Source organism: Scyliorhinus torazame, chromosome 2 (genome assembly GCF_047496885.1).
Source record: "Scyliorhinus torazame isolate Kashiwa2021f chromosome 2, sScyTor2.1, whole genome shotgun sequence".
Lineage (NCBI taxonomy): Eukaryota > Metazoa > Chordata > Chondrichthyes > Carcharhiniformes > Scyliorhinidae > Scyliorhinus > Scyliorhinus torazame.
Genome location: NC_092708.1, coordinates 137,646,294 through 137,662,029, shown reverse-complemented (window position 1 = coordinate 137,662,029; position 15,736 = coordinate 137,646,294). Strand labels below are relative to the sequence as shown.

Sequence of the window (15,736 nt, the reverse complement as noted above, 5' to 3'; positions counted from 1 at the left end):
CAAATATCTCAGTGGTGCATCGTTTGCTGCCACTTGTCGATGGAATTTCCCATTGAAGCCATCCCACGCCTCCGGGAAACCCATGGGCGGGGTTGCACTGCCGACAGGAACAGAGAATCCCAACGGCCGGATAATTCAGGCTATGTTCTCCCGCTAGAAGTGAATTGTGTGGAATTTGCGCTTCCATACAGTCAAAATCCAGGTGATGCAAATGGGCCAGCGCTCCACCCACGTGAAGCGCAAACGATTCTCGGCCCCACAGGCATCTGATTCAGGGGCTGGAATTCACGCTGAAGTACCTGCCAAGCTGGAGCTGCTTATAAGCACTCCAGTCATTTCAGCCAAGAAGATGACTGCACAAAGTCCTGCTCCCTGATTCCGGGAGACTGAGATTGACCAAATGCAGGATGCCAATGAGGAGAGGAGGGATACCCTCTTCCCCAGGGTGGGGCAGAGACTCAAGCTACACTATGTAACACTGCCTGGGAAGAGGTAGCAGAGGCTGCCAGACCTGGCAGCATCACCAGAAGGACCGGCCCGAAATGCCATAAGAAGATAAATGACTTTCTTAGGGCAGCTCTGTGCCCCTGGCATCACTCCTGTCCCTGGTTAGGGGGTGTTGTGGGATTTCATCCTCAATCCCCTAGAGGCCAACAACACCCTACCTACCTGCATCTACCATACAACACACCCTCCACCAAACCCCAACACTTGAAATGCCCTCTTTGGTCATGATCCTTACACACGTATGTCACCAGTTACAGACCGCACAGAACCCTCAGGCCAACACTGAAAGTGTGGCCTCTGCGGTGAAAGCCCTGGTGCAAGACATAAGAGCCATGGGTTAAGATGTCCACGGCTTGGGGCAATCTGTGCAGTCGATGGCTGAGGCGCAGGAAAGGAGACCTCAGTTACAGGGAGACATGTCCGGGGAGCAGATGGACATTGCTGTGGTGCTCCAGAGCTTGGCCCATTCACAAAGGGTCATGGCTGAGAACATCAAGTGCATTGGCTTGTCGCTGAGTAACCTTGACCAATCACAGATGGATATGACCACATCAGTGAGAGACATGACAGAGGCAATGAAGGACATGTCTCATTTGCTGAGGGACATGTCCCAGTCTCTGTGCTCCATGGCTGAGGGCATCGAGACCATGGTTCAGTCGAGGGCAGGCCTCCAGGACTGGCAGCGCCAGGTTATGTTGGCGCCTCCAGAGCTCACTCCAGCTTCACCTCCGTCACATGAATTTCCTGGGGCCAGTGAGTACCCTGTGGCAGGAGGATGTATTGGAGCCCATGCCGGTGCCTTGCGCAGGGGAGGTGCTGGAACACCTCAGCCTTCCAAATCCCCCCCCCCCCCCCCACCTGACACTGGCACATTTCAGGGACAGCGGGCAGAACAGGGTGGCACGTTGTCACCTTTGATCCAACGTTGGCCGGGCACATCCAGGTCTAGACCCTCAAGAGGATGGCTGTCAAAGGCATCACAGGGCAGAGGGTGAGACACGCAGCAGGCCACCTCCACGTCTGATGTGCTGTCTGAAGAAACACATAGAAGATGGGTGTGAAGGATGGGTTGGGGTTGGGTGTTGTGCCTCTGCCGGGTGGGAAAGGGCTGTATGGAGGTTGGTGCGGGGCAGGGCACACGTGACACATGAAAGTCCCACATGTTGACACTCTCGTCGAGAAGTGGCAAGGCATGAAGGTAGCAGTGTGAGACTGCTTTGTATGACAGCATCCCCAGTGAGTGACCCTAAACATTCACCATCTCCCGCAACACCCACTAACCCCCCACAACCTCCCCACCCCACACCTCCAAGATAAGTGGGCCCGTGAAGAGGATTTACCAGCACACATGTAGCAGACAGTGGAATGCTTTCCTAAAGGCAGGAGTCAGACTTTGTCAAACAATGAGGAGCACCAGAGCTCATCCCACAGCGAGCCATCATCACCCTCCGACAGGTGGACAAGACCCGCTGATGATGCCAACCCAGGGCCAACACCATGTGGTAATTCTGGTATGACCCCCGGAAGGGAGCGGTGGAGCTGTGCTAGTGGGAAGGAGTGAAAGGCTAGGAGGAAGGTAGAGTGTAGGACTGAGGGAGAAGGATGGGGTGGTAGGATTGATGGACAGAGGAAGGGGTGAGAGGTGGTTCAGGGCAGCGGAGCTGTGGTGGCCAAGCCTCCTAGTTGGTAAATTGGGAGGTGGTGAGGTTGTCCCATGTGCCACAGCCCTGGATCACACGTTGGGTAGCCTGCCCTACCAGCTCAGGCTCCACGCCCAGATCATCCTGGACACCCTCCTCACTAGATGAGGCCTGCCGTTCTTCCTCCTCCACCAACATGTCGCCCCTCTGTTGCATTATGTTATGGAACACGCAGCTGGACACCACGATGCTTGAGACCCTCTCAAGACTATATTCGAGTGCCCCACCAGAGTGGTCCAGGCATCGGAAGCATAACTTGAGCAAGCCAATGCACCACTCAATGACCTTCCTGGTGGCGTCGTTATAAAGGTTCTCAGCCTTGGTCAGCCATGACCTCAGTGGGTAACCCTTGTCGCCCAATACTCAACCTCTCACCCGAGGGAGCACCTCGAATGTGCCACGAACTGACGAGTACGCCAGGATGTATGCATCATGCACGCTGTCTGGGAATCGGACGCAGACGTGAATTCTGTGCAGCTGGTGGTTGCACACCAACTGCTTATCCATGGAGTGGAAGGCCTTCCTATTGATGAAGGGCACCCTTGTTGAATCGGTGCTCGGAGAGTGACATTTGCCATTGATCCCCCCTCTGGACCTGGGGCATATAATCATAGAACTTACAGTGCAGAAGGAGACTATTCGGCCCATCGAGTCTGCACTGGCTCTTGGAAAGGGCACCCTACCCAAGCCCACACCCCATCCTATCCCTGTAACCCAGTAATCCTACCCATCCCAACCCAACCTTTTGAGCGGGGACCTGTGGGAGGGATTTTGCAAAAGTCCAAACACCGGTGCATCTGCGCCGCAATGGATGCCCCATTGACCCGGGCTCCGATTTACATCACCTTCAACATGGACAGGCCCACCAGGTTGCCCGAACATCAGGATTTGTTGGCATGCAAGGGGGGGCATGGTAGCATAGTAGGGGGCATGGGAGCATAGTAGGGGGTATTGGATCATAGTAAGGGACACGGTAGCATAGTAGGGGGCATGGGAGCATAGGAGGGGGGCATGGGATCATAGTAGGGGGCACGGTAGCATAGTAGGGGGGGCATGGGAGCATAGTAGGGGGGCATGGGAGCATAGGGGGCATGGGATCATAGTAGGGGGCATGGTAGCATAGTAGGGGGCACGGTATCACAGTAGGGGGGCATGGGATCATAGTAGGGGGCACGATAGAATAGTAGGGGGCACGATAGCATAGTAGGGGGGCATGGGAGCATAGTAGGGCGGCATGGGAGCATAGTGGGGGCACGGTAGCATAGTAGCGGGGCACAGTAGCATAGTAGGGGGGCACGGTAGCATAGTAGGAGGACACGGTAGCATAGTAGGGGGGCATAGTAGGGGTGCACGGTAGCATAGTAGGGGGGCACGGTAGCATAATAGGGGGACACAGTAGCATAGTAGGGGGACATGGGAGCATAGTAGGGGGGCACGGTAGCATAGTAGGGGGGCACGGTAGCATAGTAGGAGGACACGGTAGCATAGTAGGGGGACACAGTAGCATAGTAGGGGTGCACGGTAGCATAGTAGGGGGGCACGGTAGCATAATAGGGGGACACAGTAGCATAGTAGGGGGACATGGGAGCATAGTAGGGGGGCACGGTAGCATAGTAGGGGGGCACGGGAGCATAGTAGGGGGGCATGGGAGCATAGGGGAGCATGGGATCATAGTAGGGGGCACGGTATCATAGTAGGGGGCATGGGAGCATAGTAGGGGGGCATGGGAGCATAGTAGGGGGCACGATAGAATAGTACGGGGCACGATAGCATAGTAGGGGGGCACGATACCATAGTAGGGGGGCATGGGAGCATAGTAGGGGGGCATGGCTGCATAGTGGGGGCATGGTAGCATAGTAGGGGGGCATGGTAGCATAGTAGGAGGACACAGTAGCATAGTAGGGGTGCACGTTAGCATAGTAGGGGGGCACGGTAGCATAATAGGGGGACACAGTAGCATAGTAGGGGGGCATGGGAGCATAGTAGGGGGGCACGGTAGCATAGTAGGGGGGCATGGGAGCATTGTAGGGGGCACGGTAGCACAGTAGGGGGCACAGTAGCATAGTAAGGGGGCACGGTAGTATAGTAGGGGGCACGGTAGCATAGTAGGGGGGCACAGTAGGATAGTAGGGGAGCACAGTAGCATAGTAGGGGGGCACAGTAGCATAGTAGGGCATTTACGGTAGCACAGTTGTTAGCACAGTTGCTTCACAGCTCCACGGTTCCAGGTTCGATTCCCGGCTTGGGTCACTGTCTGTGTGGAGTCTGCACGTTCTCCCCGTGTCTGCGTGGGTTTCCTCCGGGTGCTCCGGTTTCCTCCCACAGTCTAAAGATGTGCTGGTTAGGTGGATTGGCCATGATAAATTGCCCTTAGTGTCTAGAAAGGTTAAGTGGGGTTACAGGGATGGGGTAGAGGCATGGGCTTAAGTGGGGTGCTCTTTCCAAGAGCCGGTGCAGACTCGATGGACCAAATGGCCTCCTTCTGCACTGTAGATTCTATGATTCTACTCATTATCCAAGGTCTAACATCCTAGTTAAATGAATTCTTCGCATGGTAACATCACCAATTCTCAAATGTAAATTGACCAAGCAAAGTCTACAAATTGCAGTGTTACATCTGAGAGTGACCCTTTGAGTGCAACTATTCCATCACCAGCAGAGCTTATGCTTGGCAGACCAGTGTGTACCAATTTACCTATTCTCACCCATCCTACTCTCTCAGAAACTAGAGAACAACTTTTAAAACTACAAGAAAAGATGACCAATATGCAACATAAGGCCATAAGATGTAGGGGGCGATTCTCCAAAATGGTGCGCAAGTGTTTGCGCCGCCGTGAAAGCCGTTCCAGCCTCCCTCCCCGGCGCCAAATGGGCGCTGTGCTAACCTGCGCATGAGCAGGGGACTTCGTCTGCAGCCCCGACTCAACATGGCGTCGGTGTTCAGGGGCCGGCCACGCAGGAACGTAGGCCCAGGGGGGGGGGGGAGAGGCCGGCCCGCCAATTGGTGGGCCCCGATCGCGGGCCAGACCACATTGGAGCCCCCCCCTCCCCTGTGAAGGATCGCTTTTCCCCACCCCACAGGCCGCCGCCCGGCCCTACGCGCAGAGTTCCTGCCGGCAACGACCAGGGGTGAATGGCGCCGGCGGGTCTCTGTTGAATCCGCACGGCTGCTCGGCCCATCCGGGCCGGAGAATCGGCGGCCCCTCCAATTCCAGCGGCCGGGGTCGCGTCAAATGCGCCGGTGCAAATGGCGCCGATTCTCCGCACCTCGGAGAATCGCGTGCCGGCATCGGGGCACGGTTGCGCCGATTCTCCGGCTCGGCGCAGACTCGGAGAATCGCCCCCATAGGAACAGAAGTAGGTCATTCGACCCATCGAGTCTGCTCCGCCATTCAATAAGGTCATGGCTGATCTGATATCATAAAAAAAATGTCAGTAAAGAATTGGCAAGTTTACAGTTGGGACAACAAGTTTGTATCCAAGATTTCACAGAAGGTATATGGCAGCCACCCTAGCTAAGAATGATTTGTTTAGAGCCAAGGTCCAAAGAAGTCATTGCACACAAAGGCTCAACAGTGAGGCATAACCAAGGATAAATCAGTTCCATTCTAGCTCATCAACCACCATATACCCTATTGCATATAGAACAAGATCCAAATTGTAACTAGGAACAAGTTCTAAGAATGACAATTCCACATATTACTGTAAGCAATGAAAGAAATCTCCAGATAAGGTTACCATTACAAGGTCTGGATGTACCAGCAGATTACCGTTGCACTTAAGAAACGCAGATTCATCGCTTCTTTGGAATTGGATTTGGATTTGGATTTGTTTATTGTCACGTTTACGGAGGTACAGTGAAAAGTATTTTTCTATGTGCAGCTGAAACAGATAATTTAGTACATGAACAGAAAATACATAATAGGGCAACACAAGGTACACAATGTAAATACATAGGCACAGACATCGGGTGAAGCATACAGGAGTGTGGTATTAATCAGATCGGTCCATAAGAGGGTCATTTAGGAGTCTGATAACAGCGGGAAAGAAGCAGTTTTTGAATCAGTTTGTGCATGTTCTCAGACTTTTGTATCTCCTGCTCGATAGAGGAAGTTGGAAGAGTGAGTAAGCCGGGTGGGAGGGGTCTTTGATTATGCTGCCCGCTTTCCCAAGGCAGCGGGAGGTGCAGATTGAGTCAGTGGATGGGAAGCGAGTTTGTGTGATGGACCTATGTAATGGTAACTAAACAGGAACATGTATTGTAAATAGTTACACTTCTTTGGAATGGGGGAAAGGGATCTATAAAAAGAAATCTGGATGTTGTGACATATCTTTAAGGGGTATCAGCATGACATCACTGGAAGGGAAATATGTCATGTGATGAAATATTAGTTTCACTTTTGTTTTGAGTAGAGCACACACACAGCTCTGTTGTCTTTAAGTTTCATTCCTATGTATAACTATTCTCATGTGCCCAGTCTTAATAAATGAACCCACAGCATGTAATGAACCCATAGCATGTTTACCAAATCTTTTATGAGCAATTGGTGCCTTGTGTCGTGTACAGAAAAAAAGTCCAAGAATTATATCATTATAATAACATGACACCCCCCACATTGCCTTTTAGAAGAGATTCCTGTAGCTTTTTAGCCCTGTTCAAATGACTGAAACACTGACATTTGCTTTCCTGCATGACACTTTTAAGAGTTATTTTTGCTCTTGCAATTTCAAGCACCTCTTCATTGGTTTTACCGTCTGGAATTGATATTTTTAGTCTGCCTCTTAGCATTCACATTGCAGCAGCATCTATTTTCTTCCACAGATCTTTGTGGATTGATAGGTTTCTGAGGCAGACAGAAAAGTGTGTAGAAAGTAACATTCTGTCAATGCCTTTTACGTTATTACACATGGTATCCTTTGATGGCAAGTTATCCAATCAGTGAAATCCCAATCATTAATATGTTTAAAATTTCTGTACTTTGAATGTTCCAAATATCATTTGTCTGTTTTAACAATGCTTAATTTTTAGGGCAGCACGGTGGCGCCGAGGACCCGGGTTCGATCCTGGCCCCGGGTCACTGTCTGTGTGGAGTTTGCACATTCTCCCCGTGTCTGCATGGGTCTCACACCCACAAACCAATGATGTAAAGAGTAGGTGGATTGGCCATGCTAAATTGCCCCTTAATTGGAAAAATTAAAAATAAATAATGCTTCATTTTTCACATTTTTGACTATTTGATACTATAAGAAATTTAAAGGTCATATATTTCTGCAGAATCTGACTTTGTGGAGTTGGTGAGTCATGACATGCAAAAGCACACAATAGTGTTTAAACCTTAATTCATATTCAGGGAAATCTGTTTATCTAGCTGTGAGCTGTTAGTAATATAGAACTTTTTATTTCAAACAGGTTTTATTGATTTTATTGTGGAGCCAACCTTCTCTGTTCTGACAGATATAGCAGAAAAAATAATAACTCCTCTTATAGAGGAAGCTTCTCAATCGGAGGCCTCTGACTTTCGACGACAAAGGTGTGTTATAACATTTTCAAAACAGCACATTGTACTTTTATATAATAAATAAGAAATTTCCAAAATTGTCTTTACAGTCCAACATTTCCGTTGCAGTTTTGGAATGTGAACCCCGTTTCTGTTTGACTTTTAGTCAATATTTTCCATAATGATTGTAAGAACATCAATACTCAGCTCCATGAAAGATGTTTGTAGAATTAAAATCTGGAATGTTCACAGATTTACTTGTTTGAAATTGATTTTTTATCCTGTGCTTCATAAAGTCTGTCAATCATGGCACTATTGTATTGGCAATTGGAACTCTGAGCACATTTGGTGATAAGTGGCATACTTCCTTTCAGCAGAAAATGTTCTCCAGAGACACCCTGAAGGGGCCTAGTTGCAATGTATTAAAACTCTGCACACATTGGTAATATGTTAGGCAACAATCTTAAGTCCCTGTTTGAGAATTTTTTAATCAGAATTTTATGTTAGTTGAATAATAATATGTGGAAAAATAAGAGAATGATTCTAGCCACACAATTTTCATATGATTCACTATGGCTGCGTCAGACGAAGCACGAGTATACAGAGACACATTTTGCCTGCTCACTCTCTCACTGTGTAGGAACATGGCAAAGAAGGAACTAAAGGAGAGAAGATAACTGAACGTGCAGGTGACAAAATGGAAATTATGTGTATTTTTTTAAAGTAATTTAAATACAAGTTGCAGCTGCTGATGGTAATTTTCAATCTTTGATGTTGATTTGCTGCAATAACAATACTTTGGATTCTCAAAAATCCCTTCCTATGCATTCATGATGATAATTCCTTTCTGACTCAATAGCACCTCACTGAGTTGTGAAAGAGTGTTTCACAGGTGTTGCTTGTGTATACCATGGAAGCACATTGGATTTAAGTTACTTCATGCATCTGTCTTCTTCAGTTCTCTGAACAAAGGCAGGTTTGACCTACGGCATTATTATCTCCACTATGGGTAGGGCAAAGAGGCAGGTCCCAAATCCATCACAACCAGAACATGGATTTAACCCTGCGCTGTTGACAACAATCTGATCCACACCAGCTAACTAGTCCCGGAGTCCAAGTTGCTGCGACAACATACATTTTTACAAGCATATTGTCGCCTGGAGCTATGGGGGAGTCTCCAGTGTCTTTCCATCAGATAGACGACTAGGAATCGCTCCAGCTCATACTGCCTGCCATTGGTGTACGTTTGAAGGATTTACAAGTTGATAGTCAATCTGTTTGGCTGCATTATAAGCGTATCTAACTCAGCCATCAAGTCCTGAAGTGAGATTTGAACCTGGAACTTCTGGCTCTGAGGCAGGGACACTAGCCACTGCAACATAGGATCTCCTATTTCATGCATTACTGAATGAAAATTAATGTGCTATTTAATATTTTTGTAACTGCTCTGCACTATTGCTTTTGTACTATTTCCAGTGGTCCTATTATGAACAGAGATTACAGCATTGGCAAAATTGTACTATGTTTATTCCAGAAATGTGAACAATATCACAGGGATGAATTAGATATTCTTCAGAATAGGAAGAGAACTTAAACCTAGATTTCTATAGTACCTTTTTAAATCCTCACATTGTACTGAAGTGCTGCAAAGCCAATTATATATATATATTTAAATACAGTCACTCTTGGAATGGAAGTTAACATGGCAACCAAATTATGCACAAGGCAGTCTCAGAAACTACAAGATACACAATACTGCAACACCAGCAAGAGCATTGCATTGTACTGGGATCTTTGTAGGCAGATTATTTAAGCACACTTCAACATGAGAGTTCAGGAAACAACATGTTGATGGTATATCTATTGTCACAAAGTCTGTTCCGCATAGGTGAGCCACTTCAAAATCAAACAAAATTCAAACAAACAAAAACCGAGCTCTTTACATTAATTAACTCCCCTATATCTTTAACTGGACAGCGACACTATTTACCGGTGCAATCAAACCCCAGAACAGAAAGAGTGTCTCATGTCCGTGTTTGGAAAATTAAGACCCCACCAGGGCCAGGTTCTCAGTCTTCATTTGTACTCCAATTGAGGTCATGTGCCAAACAAAGTTCAAAGCCAAACACATTTTCTCTCAGGTTGCTCACCAGGTCATCTCCGCCACATGCTTTTACCTCTGCAGGCCCTCAACCAGGATGACTCTGTTCAAGCCCACTCTTTCTCCACCCTGCTTCCGTTTCAGTGTGGTACCTTCTGGGAAACGTAGTTCTGGCCGAGAGGAAGTGTATAGAGAGGTACCACCCCTTCTCAACTCAGCCCACTGCTGTGTCCCAAAACGTTAATCTGCTCTTTGATGGTGTTTTATGGGAGGTAAATGTTGACCAAGCCACGAAGACCTTCACTGCTCCTATTTAAATAGTTCAATGGGAACAGACAAAAGAGGCAGCAGTATGGTACAGTGCTCCCTCAGACTGGGGTTAAAATTTCCTCCCAGGCACGGTGGAAGATTAGATACAATGGTAGAGGCACTGTCTCTCTGGGCATTTTAACAGTGGTGTGGTGACATCATATGAACTACACATACTGACCACCTAAGAGTTTCTTCCCTCTACCACTGGCATGTTACCAGTATTGGTGGTTGTATACTTGCAGACTTTTTGTGGGCTGGTGGTGCACTCTCCTGTTTGGATACCCCTATCCAACTGAGGCACTTCCCACGGTACTTACCATGTGCCACGCCTCTCCACTCCCGTCCTCTCGAATCTACTCCTCCGGCCCCTCATAGGACTTGCCAGACTGGCCCTGGCACAATCCCCCACTAACTTTCTGAACCGGCTATGTGGCTCCTCCCTTGGCATGGTGGGGGACTGCCAGCTCCTGGTGACAATTCTGGGACTAGAGAACTGCTGGCCATCTGATAGACCAGCGGTTTCCAGAGGCAGGGCTTCCTTCCAGATGTAAATAGAAGTCTTGCCCTGAGCCAGTGAACAGCCCAAAGGTCACAAAATCAGCTTGGTGTTTCTTGGCCAAGAGAGATGAGCTTGCAGCAAACTTGTAAACCAGCGTGGGTGGATTGGGGGATTGGATGGGGTCATCACCTCTGCATAAAATCCAGCCCTAGATTATAGCCCTAGTCTTGGAGGGAGATTTGAATGCAAGACCTTATAACTCAGAAGAAAGACTCATGGCAGAATCAACTGAGATATCAACGTGACACTGATATTCACCATCATTATTATTATTTACTTTCATTTTCAATTCTCACTTCTTTTCCCTCCTGACTTTTCTGAAGACACTAAGGGATAAATTAGGTTCTGTAGGTGTCCATTCTTTGGGCCCTATGAAGCCTCTTAAAGTTCTAAAATGTTGCATGTGCTCTCTTCAAATGTGAAATGCAACCATATTGTAAAGTACCTTGTAGATATTCCGAACACATACTGGCAACATTCAGAGTAGGCCCATCATGCAACTCTTCCACAATCCTGAGTCAAAAGGGATTTCACTTCCACAATGTACAGCTGGCCCATAATCACAAATAGCAGTTCCAAAATACCATGCTGGTAGACACAATGCGTTCATACAGCTAAAGTCCTTGGTGCCATTTCAATCATGATGGCAAATCAAAGGACAACTATTGGTTCACTAGGTCTATTACAATCTATATTAATGAGATAGACAAGGTGATTGATATGTTCCATGCAGAGAGATGAAGTCGACTCGTAGGTCTATATTTCCTGGAGTTTAGAAGAATGAGAGGTGATCTAATTGAAATATATAAAATTCTTAAGGGGCTTGTCAGATGCTGAGGAAATGTTCTCCCTGACTGGGGAATCTAGGGGCTAGATTTTCAGTTGTCGGTGATTGGGAGGGCGCATTGAAAGTCATTTTCCCAAAAGGTGTCACTCTATCTCGACACCTCCAGAGACATCACAAATTTCAAAGGGAGGGTGGGAGTGGGGAACTGGGAACCTACATTAATTGGTCATTGAGCTCATTAAAGGCTTGAGAGGAACTTCTATATTGTCAATCAGGAGGCTCAGGGAAATTGCAGTGGCTGAGATATGTCATAAATACAGTGGAATCACTGTTCAACATACCTAAATGGGGAATATGCAGCTGCTCAACCAGTAACAGAATGCCACGACTAGAGCTGAGAGGCTTACATTTGTGAATAGTGAGTGATTGGGCCCTTGAGAAGTACATGAGGCTGCTGGGCATCACTTGGGCAGCAAAGCTTGGTAAAGGAAGCCCTAGTGCAGCAGAGTAGCAGGTGAGGGAGAATGGGAGCAGGTGGACAGAGTACAGGAGAAGCTTCAGCAGATGTAGCCTCATGGTCGAGAGGACACCAGAAGAGCACAGTAAGGTTCATGACATTAGGTTTACCTCTGAAGATTCAGCTAGCTGTAGCTCAGTACTATAGGAGACTTTGCCTTATCAGGCAATTGGTCATTAACTGCATGCTGTACAACATGACTATACAAATAGGCCTGGAGCTGGATTAAAAGAAGGACCTAGAACATCACTTTTATTTGGAAGAGGATAGGGACGAAAATGAAGGAGGTTATTGTTGAGATCCTGGTGTCCAGACATTTGATAAAGATTGCCAAGGGCATCCCAGGCCTCATGATGATAAGCAGGCTGGCATGATCACAAAGGTAACCTTTATGCCTTTTGGGAGGTGGATGGCCTCCTCATCAGCATCGCCCCCTCCCCCAACCCTTTCAAGACATTCTTATCATGCTGAATGAGGCCATCAGCCAGGATGCAGTTGGCAAGATTCTCTGTGCCATCGCAGAGACTGACAAGTCCAAGGTGAGGAAATGACAACGCCAAACCCAGCCCTGTTGACCCTGCAAAGTCCTCGTTACTAACATCTGGGGGATTGTGCCAAAGTTGGGAGAGCTGACTCACAGACTGGCAAGCAACAACCTGACATAGTCATAATGATAGAATTCAAATCACTCACGATCCTGACTTGGAAATATATCGCCGTTCCTTCACTGTCGATAGGTCAAAATCCTGGAACTCCCTCCCTAACAGCACTGTGGGTGTACCTAAACCTCAGGGACTGCAGCGGTTCAAGGAGGCAACTCATCACGGCCTTCTCAAGGGCAACTAGGGATGGACAATAAATGCTGGCTTAGCCAGCACAGCCCAAATCCTATAAATTATTATTTTTTAAATTGGCTCCCCAAGGTGTTGGCCATTCTGTCAGTGCTAGAGTTCATGTATTGAACCTCCTGGGCCATGATGGAGCACACAAGCTGCATGGGGTCCTCCTTTGACTGTTCCTGACTCCTCAATGCCTCAGGGATCTCTTACATTCAAGATCTCATGTGCTTCTGATGCATTCGATTGAGTGTGGCATCAAGAGGCCTTAGCAAATCCAGAGTCAATGGGAATCAAGAGGAAAGCTCTCTGTTGGTTACTTAGAACAAAAGTAAGATGGTTGTGGTTGTTGCAGGTCAATCATCCCAGTTCCAGAACATCACTGCAGGTGTTTCTCAAGGTAGTGTTCGAGGTCCAACTACCTTTGCTTATCTTGCTGTCCCTACAAGGTACTTCCCCACTGGTTGATGAAAGCCTGCTGTTCTTCATTTAAGTAAACTGCAGGTGGCTTCACAGGACCAGCTCGAGCAGCAGTGACCCTTGAAAGTCTTCCTTCTGACTTCACCATCTCCTCCTCGGAGGGAGCACCCTGGGCGGGTTGGCAGCGGTGTTGCCAGAATAGCCGCGGTGGGAGGACAAATGCTGTCATCCTGAGAGAGGACATCATGGTCGTGCACCAGGGATCCACTTCCCCTGGTTGGCAATCTTGGTATCCTGTTGGAATGGTAAACAGAGCCATGATGGCAATTGTCTGATCTGGACTCTTCAGTCTGAGTTTCTACTGCAGGTCTATGATGCTGGGTGGATACTGCTGATACTGAAAATGAAGCAATAACATCAGATGCTGCAGTGTGATTGGTTCCACAGGTGTGCTGGTGGAGGTGGCCATCTGCATCACATTCAAAAGGATGGGTTTCAAGGTCTGTGAACATCCATGTGTTAATTTGGTGCCGGACTCCTTTGTGCAGCTTGCCATTGAACACAGGCTGTGCTGTGGGGTTTCCAGTGCACTAAGTATTTGACTGTGTGACTGGTTCCTGACCCATTCAAGCCCTCGCTTAAATTTTCTGAACATCTGTACCCAGTATCTCACCAAATTCAGCTATTCCCTCTATCCACCCTCTAAAATACGTGCAGACTCGGTATCAGAGCTGGTGACTGTGAGTGCACGAGTGAATGATGGTGTTTCTTGATCATCACTGTCTTCTTCTCACTGCTGCTCTCGATCCACTGTCAGAACAGGTTCCAGTCCTTGAGAATCTGAAATGAAAAAAAGCAAAGGGCTGAGGTGAGAGAAGATGGGAACAAGTTAACATCATCAGAAGCTTCTCAGTTAGAAGTAATTGATGGATCAGGGATAAGTGAGATGCAGAAAAGATTAGGAATGTGGATACTCACTTGCTGGCATCTGTTTGAATACTTAGAGTGCAGAAGGAGGCCATTCGGCCCATCAAGTATTCACTGACCCTCCAAAAGAGCACCCTACATTGGTCCACTCCCTCACCCTATCCCCGTAACCCCACATAACCTGCACATCTCTGGACATTAAAGAGCAATTTTTGCATGGCCACTACTCCTAACCTGCACGTCTTTAGATTGTGGGAGGAAACTGGAGCACCCGGAGGAAACCCAAGCAGACATGGGGAGAAAGTATAAATTCCACATAGATAGTCACCCAAGGTCGGAATTCAATCTGGGTACCTGGCGCTCTGAGGCAGCAGTGCTAACCCTATGCCACCATGGTGGCACACCACGTGACATACCTCCATCATCATTCACTCCAGCCCTGCTGTTGGTGATGCCCTCAGTGATGCCCATCCTCATTTGGGCAACATTGTCTCCTCCAGTGGGTTAAAACATGCTGGTGGACTTACATTTCAGATTATTGCCTGCTGTCTCCTTTTATGTGTTACCTTCTCCTGCAAGCAGAGGGAAGTGTAGCCCTGTGTGTTGTGCAATAAGTTTCCTACCTGGCTATCATGGTTGAATGGTTGCTAATTTGTGTGAGTTACAGGTACAAGGTTTGCCAAGGGTGCTTAGGTTTGTGAGGGTGAGGTGAAGCACAGATTATGAATCCTTATTAATAGAGATTGTTGGTCGATGGGTGATGAGGGTACAGTGAATTGAGCAGTGGATGAAGCCAGTAGTGTAGCTGGTAGGATATGAGATTTGACGATAAATTAATTGTCCCCGAGAACTCAATGTTTCCACACCCTATCCCAGGAGTAGCGAAACCGACAGTAACTCTCAGATTTCTTAATAGATCATTTTCCCCGATTTCATCGGCATTTCATTACTTTCATTATTTTCTCCTCAGTTCATTATTAAAATGTTGCGAATGTAACAAACCAAATTTAAAAATATCTTGCTGCTGTTTTTTATTGAACCATTTCTATTTGACGGATTAACATTAAAGTTGGGGTTGTCCATGTGGCAGAGCTCCAGCAGAAATTCTGCTGATTGCTTTTGCTTACATGTATAGTGAGTGTCCAGTTTGTGGGAGCAAGTTGACTGATGTCTTCTGTTAGAACAGGAACAGAAGCAACTTTCCAGGACAGTGAAAGGAGTTTGGTCCCGAATTACTGGAACTGTCTCGACATTTTAACCTCTATTCTATCTCGTGTACCTGATGGCATGCCGGCTGTTGCTGGATTTACTCCTGCCAATTTTACACTTCAACAGAATTGGAAAATCAGGTGGTGTGTAAGTTGCACATCCGACCAATATCTGTTCCATTTCTTTCTGGTTGCATAAAGTTAAAATCAAGGGTGGAATTTTACCAAAATTGCAGAGTGCTAGAATAGACGAGAAAAGGTGTGTGGAACTCGGCAGCTTCACGGACGCCTCATTAAACAACATTCTGTACAATTTCAAAGTGCTGGCGAGGATATCACGGCCAGCTGGGTGTGCAGGGCCTAA

General features: G+C 47.5%; 1 protein-coding gene across 1 annotated transcript in view; it reads left to right on the top strand.

Annotated features, from left to right (window-relative positions):
- The window catches only part of pde1a (phosphodiesterase 1A, calmodulin-dependent), an 851,988-nt gene that overhangs the window by 773,982 nt on the left and 62,270 nt on the right, over positions 1–15,736 (top strand). The window contains exon 15 of the mRNA XM_072477634.1: positions 7,618–7,738. Coding sequence (XP_072333735.1) covers positions 7,618–7,738 — 121 coding nt within the window. The remainder of the gene's footprint in view (positions 1–7,617; positions 7,739–15,736) is intronic.